Source organism: Nerophis ophidion, linkage group LG18 (assembly GCF_033978795.1).
Source record: "Nerophis ophidion isolate RoL-2023_Sa linkage group LG18, RoL_Noph_v1.0, whole genome shotgun sequence".
In the NCBI taxonomy this organism is placed as follows: domain Eukaryota; kingdom Metazoa; phylum Chordata; class Actinopteri; order Syngnathiformes; family Syngnathidae; genus Nerophis; species Nerophis ophidion.
The window spans coordinates 39,621,527-39,636,162 of NC_084628.1; the positions used below are offsets into that span (position 1 = coordinate 39,621,527).

Sequence of the window (14,636 nt, forward strand, 5' to 3'; positions counted from 1 at the left end):
CTACATTATACCCCCCGTTACTCCCTACATGGGGGACATATAATAAGTTTTGACTTCTTTCTGCTCCTTTCATCCATATTTTACTTTAATACTAGATTGATTGATTTATTTTTATTGTATTCCTTTTTTGAATTCTTTATGACTTAATAAACTGAACTTAATCTTTGCTGCTTCCAGATTTTGGTAGACACCGTGTGGGCTCTGTCCTACCTGACAGACGCTGGTAACGAGCAGATCCAAATGGTGATTGACTCCGGCATCGTCCCCCTTCTGGTACCGCTGCTCAGCCACCAGGAGGTCAAAGTACAGGTATGAGAACAAACTCTGAAAAGACAAAAACAACAAATACATAAGATCATTTGTTCCCTCAGCTGTTGACTTTATAAATGAGCTTCTTAAACAAGCTTAGCTGCTGTGCAGTCACTTTAGTGGGAAGCGACGTGTGATTAGTTTTTATTGTATTACAAATGTTTTTAGCTTTTAGCTCAATGCCTTCATGATGGTTTGTATGTTGTATGTATTTTATGTATATGTACCTTGTTTTTAATGACTACCGCTGCAAACCAAATTGCCCCTCGGGGAAAATAAAGATTTTCTAAGTCTAAAGGTCTATAGTTATGCTGCTTTTTGAAATCCTGGTATATGACCTATTAACATATCTCGCCTGTAGGTATTTCTTAACGTTGCAAATGTTGACATCTTTCTTCTTGACATGCAGACTGCTGCACTGAGGGCTGTGGGCAACATTGTGACAGGCACAGATGAACAGACACAGGTTGTGCTCAACTGTGACGCGCTCAACCACTTCCCCGCCCTTTTGTCGCACCCTAAGGAGAAAATCAACAAGGTACAGATGCGCACCCGGACACTTACTCTGTAACTAGGGTTACAAAGGGGTGGAAACTTTCCGGAAATTTTAAACTCGGGAAGTTTGGAAATATTGACCATTTTTGGATTATTCAAAGTTGGACACAGTCCATGGGAATTAATGGGACTATATGGGAATTAATGTGGAATTAGAACATTTATATACCGTATTTTTCGGAGCATAAGTCGCATCGGCCGAAAATGCTTAATAAAGAAGAAAAAAAACATAAGTCGCGCTAGCGTATAAGTCACATTTTTGGGGGAAATTTATTTGATAAAACCCAACACCAAGAATAGACATTTGAAAGGCAATTTAAAATAAATAAAGAATAGTGAACAACAGGCTGAATAAGTGTACATTATATGAGGCATAAATAACCAAGAGAAGGTGCCTGCTATGTGAACGTAACATATTATGGTAAGAGTCATTCAAATAACAATCAATCAATCAATGTTTACTTATATAGCCCTAAATCACTAGTGTCTCAAAGGGCTGCACAAACCACAACACGAACCACTACGACATCCTCGGTAGGCCCACATAAGGGCAAGGAAAACTCACACCCAGTGGGACGTCAGTTACAATGATGACCATGAGAACCTTTGAGAGGAGGAAAGCAATGGATGTCGGGCGGGCCTAACATGATACTGTGAAAGTTCAATCCATAATGGATCCAACACAGTCGCAAGAGTCCAGTCCAAAGCGGATCCAACACAGCAGCGAGAGTCTTGTTCACAGCGGAGCCAGCAAGAAAACATCCCAAGCGGAGGCGGATCAGCAGCGCAGAGATGTCCCCAGCCGATACACAGGCAAGCAGTACATGGCCACCGGATCGGACCAGACCCCCTCCACAAGGGAGAGTGGGACATAGGAGAAAAAGAAAAGAAACGGCAGATCAACTGGTCTAAAAAGGGAGTCTATTTAAAGGCTAGAGTATACAAATGATTTTTAAGGTGAGACTTAAATGCTTCTACTGAGATGGCATCTCGAACTTTTACCGGGAGGGCATTCCAGAGTACTGGAGCCCGAAATGAAAACGCTCTATAGCCCACAGACTTTTTTTGGACTTTGGGAATCACTAATAAGCCGGAGTCCTTTGAACGCAGATTTCTTGCCAGGACATATAGTACAATACAATCGGTAAGATAGGATGGAGCTAGACCGTATAGTATTTTATACTTAAGTAGTAAAACCTTAAAGTCACATCTTAAGTGCACAGGAAGCCAGTGCAGGTGAGCCAGTATAGGTATATATGTATGTATATATGTATATAAAAGTATATACAGTACAGGCGTAATGTGATCAAACTTTCTTGTTCTTGTCAAAAGTCTAGCAGCCGCATTTTGTACCAACTGTAATCTTTTAATGCTAGACATGGGGAGACCCGAAAATAATACGTTACAGTAGTCGAGGCGAGACGTAACAAACGCATGGATAATGATCTCAGCGTCTTTAGTAGACAGAATGGAGCGAATTTTAGCGATATTACGGAGATGAAAGAAGGCCGTTTTAGTAACGCTTTTAATGTGTGCCTCAAAGGAGAGAGTTGGGTCAAAGATAACACCCAGATTCTTTACCGAGTCACCTTGTTTTATTATTTGGTTGTCAAATGTTAGAGTTGTATTATTAAATAGAGGTCGGTGTCTAGCAGGACTATAACATATAGAACATGCTATACCTTTACCAAACAATCTGTCACTCCTAATCGATAAATCCCATGAAATCTTCTTCCTCGATGTCGCTTCTAAACAACTTTGCCAACTCCAAAGGTAGACAATGCTTCCTCTTCTATCGGTACGTCGCTTACGTCAGAGTCATCGTCAGTTGCACTTCCAATTATTCCAGCCTTTCTGAATCCGGACAGGATGGTTTCGGTTGTCACTGAAGCCCATGCTTCGTCCATCCATCCAATGACAGCCAGAATAGTTGCATGGCGCATTCTTTCCGTTTGCCGTCCACTGCTCCCACAGGCGGTGCAGGACTGCCTTAAAGCCATTCTCAGTTTTTATAAGTTACCGCCAATGTTGAAATGATCAATTTTCATAGGTACGGAAGTAGTAGCAGGTAGCATCGCCTTTTTTTTTCCACAGTCAACTTCTGCCATGACCCGCCCCCGCCAAATTTTTGGGGGTTAATGTGTGTGTGACTATTGCTGATATACGCCTAGTCTCTTACGTGAATGAGAGAAATAATATCATTTGATATTTAAATAATTTCACACACAAGTCGCTCAAGAGCATAAATTGCACCCCCGGCCAAACTATGAAAAAAACTGCAACTTATAATCCGAAAAATACTGTATTATTGGTAACTTGTCTATATGCTGCTGCATCTTTGTGGCATTTTTGACATAGCTCTTTGCACAGTTTGTGCAAATGTACACCGCCTTTCCACCTCCATAGGTTGGGGTGAAATGTCTCCACACATCAGATGGTGTATGTGGCATTATTCATTTTGCTTATTTATTCTTGAAAACACTAATGAAATGCAGATATATAAATAGTCAGCTAAACAACTGGAGTTGTCTTTAAAAATATTTGACTGGTGGACAACTGAATAGAAATAGACTAGATGAATAAATGAACACTCAATCAGCATGCTAAATCAAACTATAACCTACATGACAACAGAAGGCAGAAGAAACTACACTTTTTAATTTATTAGTTGCTAGTTGAACTTTACAGAACACAAAAAAGGTAAATTCAGATCGCTAATGTTGCTAGCATAAATGAATGGGATTTATCATAGAGAAAATTATCATCACGGCTAACAGAGAAATATTTTCGGTTCATTATGAGACTGTGTTGGTACATAAACCTAACTAGCCATAGATATTGGCCCCAAAATCATTTAACAAGTACAGTAACAGCTCGCTAGCTTGAGTGGAAGTCTGCTGGAGTAATCTACAGTCATACAGTAACAATCAATTACACTTAAATACCATAGATCAAATATATTTACCCCAGTAATATCAACACTTACATGACTGGATGAAGTCCTTGGGCTCAAATACTAGTGTGATCTCAATAGCACTGCTGTAGTGTGTAGCATGCTGGGATTTTTCTGTGCATATGATGGAGGAATGCACTGTGCAGGGTTAAAATTCTACTGAATTCGAATTAAAATAAGGTTGTTTTAGCTAATAATCATGCTGCAAGATCCAGTGTGCTGCATTCAAAGTTTATTCCCATTAATTCCCATATATTCCTGTTAATTCCCATGGAAAGTTTCCAACTTTGAATATTCCCGGAGTTTTGCAACCCTATCTGCATCTACATGTTGTTATGCCGGAAGTGATGAAAACTGAGACTTGTGCTTGTGTGAAAGCTTTAGTGGGGGGGTTAGAGTATTTTAGGAATATTGAACGTTGAGAACCGCGAGGACGACGTCGACGACCAAGAGGACCACCACCTGCTGAAGTTATTTAAGATCTTGGGGAGGAGGTAGTTAATTCCTGTGTGTGTGACGAGTGAATGTGTGAGTGTATCAGTGGGTTGGTGGCCAAGAGAGTGCTGAGAACAAGCCTTGCTGATAAAGGAGTGCATCTGAGACCAGTCACTGAGAAATAATGAGGCTTGTCTAATATTGTTTGTGACATGGACGATGATTAAAGCCTCAACGCCGCTCTCACCCCGCCCAGAGTGCTTGATCTCAGCCAGGTATCCAATCTGTGTTTTGGATGACTGGATTTCTGATCCGATATACAGGCTTATATTTATCGCTGTTTTGGCATGCTTTGTGACTTGTCTGTCTGCTTGACGTCAGGCTCCTGTATTTGTGCCTTTTGTCCTACAGGAGGCAGTGTGGTTCCTGTCAAACATCACAGCAGGTAATCAGCAGCAGGTGCAGGCTGTTATTGATGCCAAGCTTGTTCCCAAGATCATTCACCTTCTTGACAAGGTATGGCTCATCCCCTTTTATATAGGTGAAAATATTAACTGATAGCAGAGGACATTTAAAAAAAAAGTAAAGCTCACTCGAAATGTTGATTTAGGGTGACTTTGGAACCCAGAAGGAAGCAGCTTGGGCCATCAGCAATCTTACAATAAGTGGGAGAAAAGATCAGGTAGATAATTACAACTTTATCATCTACTATTATACTTTATCAGCTAAGTTACCTTGGACTTGTTTTCTTTCATTTCAAGGTGGCACATCTGATTGAGAAGCAGGTGATCCCTCCGTTCTGCAACCTGCTTACGGTGAAAGACGCCCAAGTTGTGCAGGTGGTTTTGGACGGCCTCAGCAATATCCTGAAGATGGCTGATGAAGAGGCTGACACTATTGCTAATCTCATTGAAGAGTGCGGAGGTCTGTACATGTCGCATTTCCACCTAATAATTTATTTGGACTTGCAATGGAATTTCTGATGTTTGATGCGATTGTCTGTCCGTACAGGTTTGGAGAAAGTGGAGCAGCTGCAAAATCATGAAAATGGCGATATCTACAAGCTAGCATATCAAATAATTGATCAGTTCTTCTCATCTGATGATGTAAGTATTCAATTACTTCAGGTTACATCTAGAGCTGGGGGTATACAGGTGTTATGAGTTCTACCAGGATATTTTAGAAAGAGATATTGGAGACAATACCGCCATACCAATATATAATATATTTTGATGCTGCCTTTGATAGCGGCTCCCACATTTACTTGTGCTTCATGGGCAGAAATCACATTGCGTCAAAATTCGTCGCGGGCCTTTGCAATGCTTCCGTTTAATTGTGTGAAAGCCTTCACACTAGAGCTGGGCAATATGGCCTTTTTTTAATATCTCAATATTTTTAGGCCATGTCACGTTAAACCATATATATCTCAATGTTTTGCCTTAGCCTTGAATGAACACTTGATGCATATAATCACAGCAGTAGGATGATTCTATGTGTCTACATTCAAACATTCTTCTTCATACTGCATTAATATATGCTACTTTTAAACTTTCATGCAGAGAGGGAAATCACAACCAAAAGTGTATTTATTAAAACAGTTATTAAGCAGTGGCACAAACATTCATGTCATTTCCAAAACAGAAAGTGCAAGATTGTCAGAGACATTTTAAAACAAGCTTTGAGTGCACTTTTGTGCATGATGTCACTAAGATGACATATCAAAACAACACTAAATTAAAGTGCACTTTTTGTACAGAACACCACTACAAAAGTTTAAAACAAATAAAGTGCACTTTTGTGCATGATGTCACACAAGGTATTTCAGTAAGTGTCAAATAAAAATGAGCTTCATAATAGGAAATCAAATAGTGTATGTCCTTCGCTATGTGGTAGGTTCCTGTGGATGTTATCTCCTGTTGTTGACTATATTTTTCATATGGTGTTAATGTGGAAATGGTTGCTTGGGCATTTTGTCGGTGTGGTACCAAACGGAGATGTTGACATGCGGAGTTTCAAGGACTCTTCATTCTCTAGCGGGTAACTTTTCAAATGATGCTACATATTAGCAGTAATGCTACTTTTTGTAGCAATGCTTTGGCCCGTTTGACATATTCCCGTTTGAAGCCAAACCACCTCCAGAAGATGGACCCCCTGCTGTTTTCTTGGGAATGAATTATTCCTTCATTTGTTGTCAGATTCACACCTTCTTTCTTATTACCGCTCGCACCATAGCTAACGTTACCCATGCCGCTACCTCTCTGCTCCGCGAGGGCGTATACGTATGTGACGTATGTAAGAATGTGCGCTTGTTTTATGTCTCCGTGAGAAGGAGTGACAGGAAAGAGTGAGAAGAGCCTGTAGTGTAATGCCCGCAGCTAAAAGCAACTGCGTGAGAACGTATACTCCAATATCACGACAGAGATAAACCCGCGATATTTCGAGTATATGGATATAACGCCTAGCCCTACCAAAATATAACATATTTTGATTCTGCCTTTGATAGCGACTCCCACATTTACATGTACTTCATTGAATTTCTTCACTTTAACATTCAAAACACAGGGCAGAAATCACATTGCGTCAACATTCGTCGCGGGCCTTTGCAATGCTTTGTTTTAATTGTGTGAAAGGCTTCACACACAAAATATTCTTCAAAAAGTCATATTCCCGTGGTCCATAATAAATCAGAGCGTTGGCGATACGCTTGATGTATTGTTACATGTTACTTTTGATGTAGTCAACAAAACGGCGTCAGAAGCACATGAAGTTCAAGGTAGGAACATTTTTACCAGTGAAAGCAGCAACCGGCGCCACGCTGCAATTAAGTTGATATCAAATAGGAGGCGACACACACATGCAGGCTGCTACTACTTGCCGTGGGAATAATGAACAACAAATCAATGATTTGAGTGAAAAGCTTTCAATCCACACAATACCCTGTTTGTGGACAAAATATGCCAGCCTTCAAAGCACCTTTATTAAACAGAGGTAACACAGTGCGTTGAAAAAGGTTAAACAGAGCAGCTGTTAGACTGCTGCTGACTGCTAAAGCTAACACATGCAGCTCAGCAGTCAGCTAAAACCCTTGCTCATGTCACTTGGCAAAAGACATTGCCCTTTAAAAGCACTCTCTGCTCTCATATGAAACTTCTCTGAAAACATTTTTTTCTTTTTTAACCATTAATCAAAGTTTATTTATATAGCCCTAAATCACAAGTACCTCAAAGGGCTGCATAAGCCACGACGACAGCCTGGGCTCAGATCCCACATCAGGGCAAGGAAAAACTCAACCCAATGGGATGACAATGAAAAACTTAGCTTAAGTAGTGAACTTTTTAAAAGGAATTTTCAGGACATTGGTGGTAATAGTCATGGTTAAGCAGCGAACTTTAAAAAAGTAATTTTCAGAACATCTGTAGCAAAGGGCCATTAAGTTGACTCGGGGGACCACATTTAGAGAGAAAAATTGCCCACATATGCGGTCCTCTCCAAGGTTTCTCATAGTCATCATTGTCACCGACGTCCCACTGGGTGTGAGTTTTCCTTGCCCTTATGTGGGCTCTACCGAGGATGTCGTTGTGGTTTGTGCAGCCCTTTGAGACACTAGTGATTTAGGGCTATATAAATAATCATTGATTGATTGATTGATTGAGATATATATATATATATATATATATATATATATATATATATATATATATATATATATATATATACAGTTGTGATCAAAATTGTTCAACCCCCACACAATTTTGGTGTTTTAGCGAGTTGGACATTTATTCCGTGTTTTGTTTATAGTCATATCAAATAAAGATGCGTCAAATAGACAAATGCAACTTAAATTGTAACACCGTATTTTACAAAATACCAAAAAAGGATCATTTTTCTTAATATCTCATTGACAAAATGATTCAACCCCTAGTTCCATGCATCTTTAGTACTTAGTAGAACAGACTTTGGCAGTAATGACATCCTTCAAAGGTGATACATAAGCGGACATAAGCTTCTTGCAAGCATCTACAGGTATTTTAGCCCATTCCTCTTGGGCAAAGGCCTCCAGTTCATTCATATTCTTGGGCTTGCGTGCTGCAACTGCCTTTTTCAACTCCCACCACAGCTTTTCTAGAGTATTTAGGTCTGGTCACTGTGAAGGTCACTCCAGAGTCTTCCAGCCCTTCTTCTGCAACCACTCTGATGTTGATTTGGAGGTATGCTTGGGATCCTTGTCCTGTTGGAAGGTCCAACGTCTCCCAAGCCTCAGCTTCCTCACTGACTTCATGACATTTGCAGCTAATATATCCTGCTAGGAAATAGAATTCATAATGCCTTGAACGCGCTGGAGATTCCCGGTACCTTAGGCAGGGAAACAGTCCCAGAGCATGATTGACCCCCCACCATGCTTAACAGTAGGGACGATGTTCTTCTCTTTGTAAGCTTCATTTTTTTCTCCTCCAGACATAACGTTGATTCATAGGCCCAAACAGTTCCAGTTTTGTCTCATCACTCCATAGAACAGTTTCCCAAAACCTTTGGGGTTTGTCCAGATGATTTTTGGCATACTGGAGTCTATTTTCTTGTGCCTGGTAGTCAGAAGTGGGGTGCGCCTGGGAGTTCTGGCATGGAGGCCTTCATCTCGTAGAGCGCGCCTTATTGTCTGGGACGAAACCTGCGTTCCCCCCTCTGCAATGTCCTGTTGTAGTTCCTCAGCTGTTACCCGGGGTTTTTTTTACCACTGTACGCTTCAAATACTGGACAGCAGTTGCACACAGCATCCTCTTTCTACCACGCCCAGGTAGTGTTTCCACTGTGCCTTTAGCTTTGAACTTGCGAATTATGCTCCCAACTGTCTCTTGGAATGTGTAATGTCTTTGCTATTTTATTATGTCCATATCCTTTCTTATGAAGAAAAATGACTTCCTCTCTTGACTTCTTTGACCACTCCCTGGACTTCACCATGTTGCAAATACACCATTGACCATCTACAAGAAGCTGAGCGTCACAGTCTTTTTCAATCAGTTTAATTGTTGCTCGTTATGGTTCTAATCACATGTACAGGTGTTTTCAACACCTGATTGAAAAGACTTTATTCAAATTCTGTTCTTAAGAGTTATGATCTTCAAGGGGTTGAATAATTTTGTCAATGAAATATTAAGAGAAATGACACTGTTTGGTATGTTACAAAATATAATGTTGTAATTCAAGTTGCATTTGTCTATTTAATGCATCTATATTTGATATGACTATAAACAAAATACGGAATAAATGTCCAACTTGCTAAAACACCAAAATTGTGTGGGGGTTGAATAATTTTGATCACAACTGTATATATATATACACTGTGACAATCTGCTGTACAATATGTGTGTTTGGGTCCTATTTTTAGGAACACTAATACAAAAACTCACAAGTCGGATTGAATGCTAAAAATGTTATGGCAGACCGCATTAAAAATTGGAATGGGATTTTAAATTTTCTACTGAGTGACACTCAGAATGAACACGAATATAAAAAATGTGGGATTTACGATATTAACTATGAAGGATAAAACGCTGAATATTGACAACATATGAACATCACACCCCCTCTCCATTGACATTATTTACAGTCATTGTGGGATTTACGATATTAACTATGAAGGATAAAACACTGAATATTGACAACATATGAATGTCACACCCCCTCTCCATCCACATTTTTTACAGTCAAGCGAAACACAACAAAAATGCAACAAATGCGGCGAAATATGAATGCAAAGGGTAAAAAACCCCAACTACAATCTGATATATGACTTTTCTTCCAAAACTTTGTTGTAAAAATCTCCTTCCGCGTCTGATGACACCCGCATTTCAGGTTTCTGTGGAAACGCTCCCCACCCACACTGTTTGGTGCCTCGTCTGAGTTGACCATAATAGCTAATTAGATGATCATAGGAACTACCGTATTTTTCGGACTATAAGTCGCAGTTTTTTTTCATAGTTTGGCCAGGGGTGCGACTTATACTCACGAGCGACTTATGTGTGAAATTATTAACACATTACCGTAAATTATCAGTATTATTTAGCTCATTCACGTAAGAGACTAGACGTATAAGATTTCATGGCATTTATCTATTAGGAGTGAGAGATAGTTTGGTAAAGGTATAGCATGTTCTATATGTTATAGTTATTTGAATGACTCTTACCATAATATGTTAGGTTAACATAGCAGTTGGTTATTTATGCCTCATATAACCTACACTTATTCAGCCTGTTGTTCACTATTCTTTATTTATTTTAAATTGCCTTTCAAATGTCTATTCTTGGTGTTGGGTTTTATCATATAAATTTCCCCCAAAAATGCGACTTATACTCCAGTGCGACTTATATGTGTTCTTTTTAGGGATGCACCGATTAATCGGTAACCAAATATATTCGGCCGAATATGGCAAAAAAAGCCACATTCGGCCTTCGGTGGAATGAGTTAAAAACAAGGCCGAATAGTGGCGTGTGACGCAATTTTTTGATGCGGTGACGCAATCAACCAACGTGCAGTGACGCGGTGACGTTGGGATATGTTGTGTACCTGTAGAAAATGGATGGATGGGTTTTTCAAATAAAGTATATTTTTTTTTTTGAATATTGACATTTCTCCCCCGCCCTCAGCGACCGCTTTCTCACTTGCTTGCCCACCCGCACAGTCTCTGACGTCACTCACCTGCTGCCAGACATTAAAGGGCCACACACATATCTACTCTCATAACAAAGTGTTTAAAAAGGAGTATGCAAGTTGGACAAATGAGATGCCAAATCCAACCACTTTCATGTGGTATTGGACAGAAAGGAGGACTTTTTTTTTTTTTCCTCCATTTGAAAATGCGGACGTTATCAGCACCACTGTCTAATTCCAATCAATGCAAGTTATCAGAATCAGGTAATACACCAACTTATATTCTTGTCTTCATGAAAGAAAGGAATTTATGTGTGTTAAACATGCTTGTATTATCATTAAACACCATTAACTTGTTAACAAAAATGTTTCTTTCATAAATAAATAAATAAATAAATATAAATTATAAATAGGAATGAGGTAGATCTCCTCGACTTGGTCAATTGAAAAGTAGCTCACCTGCAGAAAAAGTGAGCGCTCCTGGTCTACTATAATCAGTCAAATTGAGGCCGACACTATTCCGGTAATTTTTGCGTCTTGTTATTCCCACCATGTTTATATTTGTGTCCATGTGATTCAGATTGATGAAGACAACAGCCTGGTCCCCGAAGCCATCCAGGGCGGAACTTTTGGCTTTAACTCTGCCAACGTGCCAGCCGAGGGATTCCAGTTCTAGACCGCATCTGGGGTATTCTGGAGTTTTGTTCACGATGCAGCACTCTGTTCAACATATAAAAAAAAAAATAGGAGAGCGAGCGAGAGAGAGAGAGCGAGAGTGTGAGATATTTGATCCATTGTGCTTGGCTCGTGGGATCCACGGCTGCATCTTATCTGAGAGAAAAATGTGTGGATTTCATTTGGCATTCCAGGGGGAACCAGCCCAAATGAAGTTTGAGTTGGCGAGTGGGTGCGAGTGAGAATGAGTGGCTACATGTTGCTAAAAAAACAAAAAAAAGAAGCAAAAACACCTACATCAACAGTTTGGAGAGACATGCCGACCTAACTGGTTCTTGGAGCGGTCCTCTTCCAAGAAAAACTACGAGGAAACTCCCATGTCTGCCCGAGGAGCACCACGATATCTGGAAATCTCAATGCAGAAGTGCATCAAACTTTAATTACGAACTGAAATGAACCACGAATCATCACAATTCCTCGTTCCTCCCAACTCGAGGGCGCCCCCTCCCCTAATCGGCCACACTATCAGACGTGTGTGAATGGACCCATTGCGTATGAATGTCTGGACTCAGTGCTGAGGAGCCAGGTTCATCTCCTCTCAACAGGGCACCATCCTCCTACCCCCTGCCCACGGGGGGGGGCGGCGGGGCCGGGAGTCCGACTGCGCGTGTCACGTGTGCGAGAGAGAGAGAGAGGGTGGGTGGGTGGGTGGGTATGTGTGTGCTTGGCTGCGTGCCTGACTAGAAGTGTGCGAGCGCATGCGGGGACGGGGAAAAATACAAAATGCAACATCTTTTGAAGAATTGAGCAACGCGGGGAGGTTTAGAAACGATTTCAAGAAAGAAATTCGGCCTTTGAGGCTGATCCTCAAAGCCCTGAAAAGAAGAACTTTGGATATGAGAAGGAGAGAAAAAAAAAAATGTCATTGCAAGGTTTATTTTGTTTTCAATTAATTTAGTAATAATTGACACTGGACATTGCTATTGGCAGATGCAGAGATATGGTGCGTTATATATTAAGATGGATTTGGTGGCTTTGGAGCTTTTCTGTTTGCCTCCAGCGCGTTCCTTTTTATGCTTTAATTTTATTTTCAGCTTTTACTTTAATTGCTTCAGTACTGGTGGTTGATGGCGATCATCAAGCCTCCCTCACACCACAACCCTAAAACTACGCCACCAGACATGCTGTGAAATCGACACCATTGTTAGGAATAACTAAAAGATTCAGTTACCCTTACGAGCGTTATTTTTTAATCGCAGCGGGAAAGGAAAAAAAAAAAAAAATGTTGCCATAGCTTTGACTAATGATCATGAAAGCGAGAAGTGAACAATGGCCATTTCATGTAGGATTGTGAATCTCATAACCTTTGCATGTACTCCAATATGGCACAGGTTTTTTTAGGGTCTTTTAGTTTCCTTAGGCTGTGGATACAGTGTAATTTTCTTTTTAAGTAAACTGTGCTTAAATGTTACATGTTCCCCCCCCCCCCCCCCCCTTCCTTCCTTTATCCCCCCTTTACGGCTTAATTGCAAAAAATGATGGGTATGGTTTTGCACACGTACTGCAAAGTAAAGTCTCCCTTTCTTTCTGAAGACAGGTCGGCGACGTCATAGGTCGGCCACATCTGCAACGTGCATCACTTGAACACAATCTTTGTCTTTCTAGAGTAGTCCAAGGATGTTTTTTTTAGTGATAGTTAAGAAAATATTGATCTCATTTCAAGAGCTGCAGTAAAGTATATTGGTTACTCATCGAGGTAATTAACCTTTTTTCCCCCCCCTCCTCAAGGTTGTAGGGTGTCCCATTGGCACAGGCCTTAGGATACGTAATCGACAAAATGATATATCTTCAGTACCCTGGGAGTCCTTTATTACCCTATGTTCATATTTTCCTCAAACTAAGTGTACAAACCTAACCACTCCAGTTTGTGTTAAACCCACTGAGACACTGTAATTAAAGGACAATTACACTTTGTGCTCATACACATGATGTTGGACATAAGGGTCTTTTTTTTTTCTCCCAGCATTCCACGTTGGCAAAGACGTGATTTTTGCAGATGTTAAGAAAAGAACCATCACACTGAAGTGGTTAACCCCAATCTTTTTTGGGGGTGGGGTGGGTGGGGGTTTAGGCTACAACTTAAGTTGTCTGAGAAAATAAAATAGTGAACCCAATGTTTGTGTCATTTTTATTTTGAAAGGACATTCAAACGCTTGTTCAAATTATTTAAAAAAAAAAAAAAATCTAATTATTCCGGGTCGTTTGTTTTTGACAGGACGGTTGAGCGCTTGTTCGAATTATTAAAAATGAAAAGAAAAAAAACGTTCAAATTATTCCTGGTCTTGTTTTTGACACAATGGTTGAGCGCTTGCTCAAATTATATATATATATATAAAATTTATATATAGCTCAGTTGGTAGAGCAGCCGTGCCAGCAATTTGAGGGATGCAGGTTCGATTCCCGCTTCCGCCATCCTAGTCACTGCCGTTGTGTCCTTGGGCAAGACACTTTACCCACCTGCTCCCAGTGCCACCCACACTGGTTTAAATGGAACTTAGATATTGGGTTTCACTATGTAAAGTGCTTTGAGTCACTAGAGAAAAGCGCTATATAAATATAATTCACTTCACTATATTTAATATAAATATATATATATTATATATATAGTATATATAAAAACGTCAAATTATTCCTGGTCGTTTTGTTTTTGATAGGACGGTCAAGCGCTTGTTCGAATTATTAAAAATTAAAAGAAAGAAAAAACTTCCAATTATTCCTGGTCGGTTGTTTTTGACACAACGGTTGATCGCTTGCTCAAATTATTTATATATTTATATATATATATATATATATATATATATATATATATAATGTCTTGATTAGATTATCCAGAGAATAGTGCTTGATACCGTGGTAGAGCGCAATATATGTGTGTGTGGGGAAAATCACAAGGCTACTTTATCTCTACAGAACTGTTTCATGAGGGGTTCCCTCAATCGTCAGGAGATTTATATATATATAGTATATATAAAAAGGTCAAATTATTCCTGGTCGTTTGTTTTTG

General features: G+C 39.9%; 1 protein-coding gene across 1 annotated transcript in view; it reads left to right on the forward strand.

Annotated features, from left to right (window-relative positions):
* kpna4 (karyopherin alpha 4 (importin alpha 3)) overlaps positions 1–12,902 on the forward strand; it is a 46,215-nt gene extending 33,313 nt beyond the window's left edge. The window contains exons 11-17 of the mRNA XM_061878108.1: positions 178–309; positions 719–847; positions 4,664–4,768; positions 4,863–4,934; positions 5,014–5,176; positions 5,264–5,358; positions 11,478–12,902. Coding sequence (XP_061734092.1) covers positions 178–309; positions 719–847; positions 4,664–4,768; positions 4,863–4,934; positions 5,014–5,176; positions 5,264–5,358; positions 11,478–11,573 — 792 coding nt within the window. The 3' untranslated portion in view covers positions 11,574–12,902. The remainder of the gene's footprint in view (positions 1–177; positions 310–718; positions 848–4,663; positions 4,769–4,862; positions 4,935–5,013; positions 5,177–5,263; positions 5,359–11,477) is intronic.
* Positions 12,903–14,636: the final 1,734 nt, after the last annotated feature.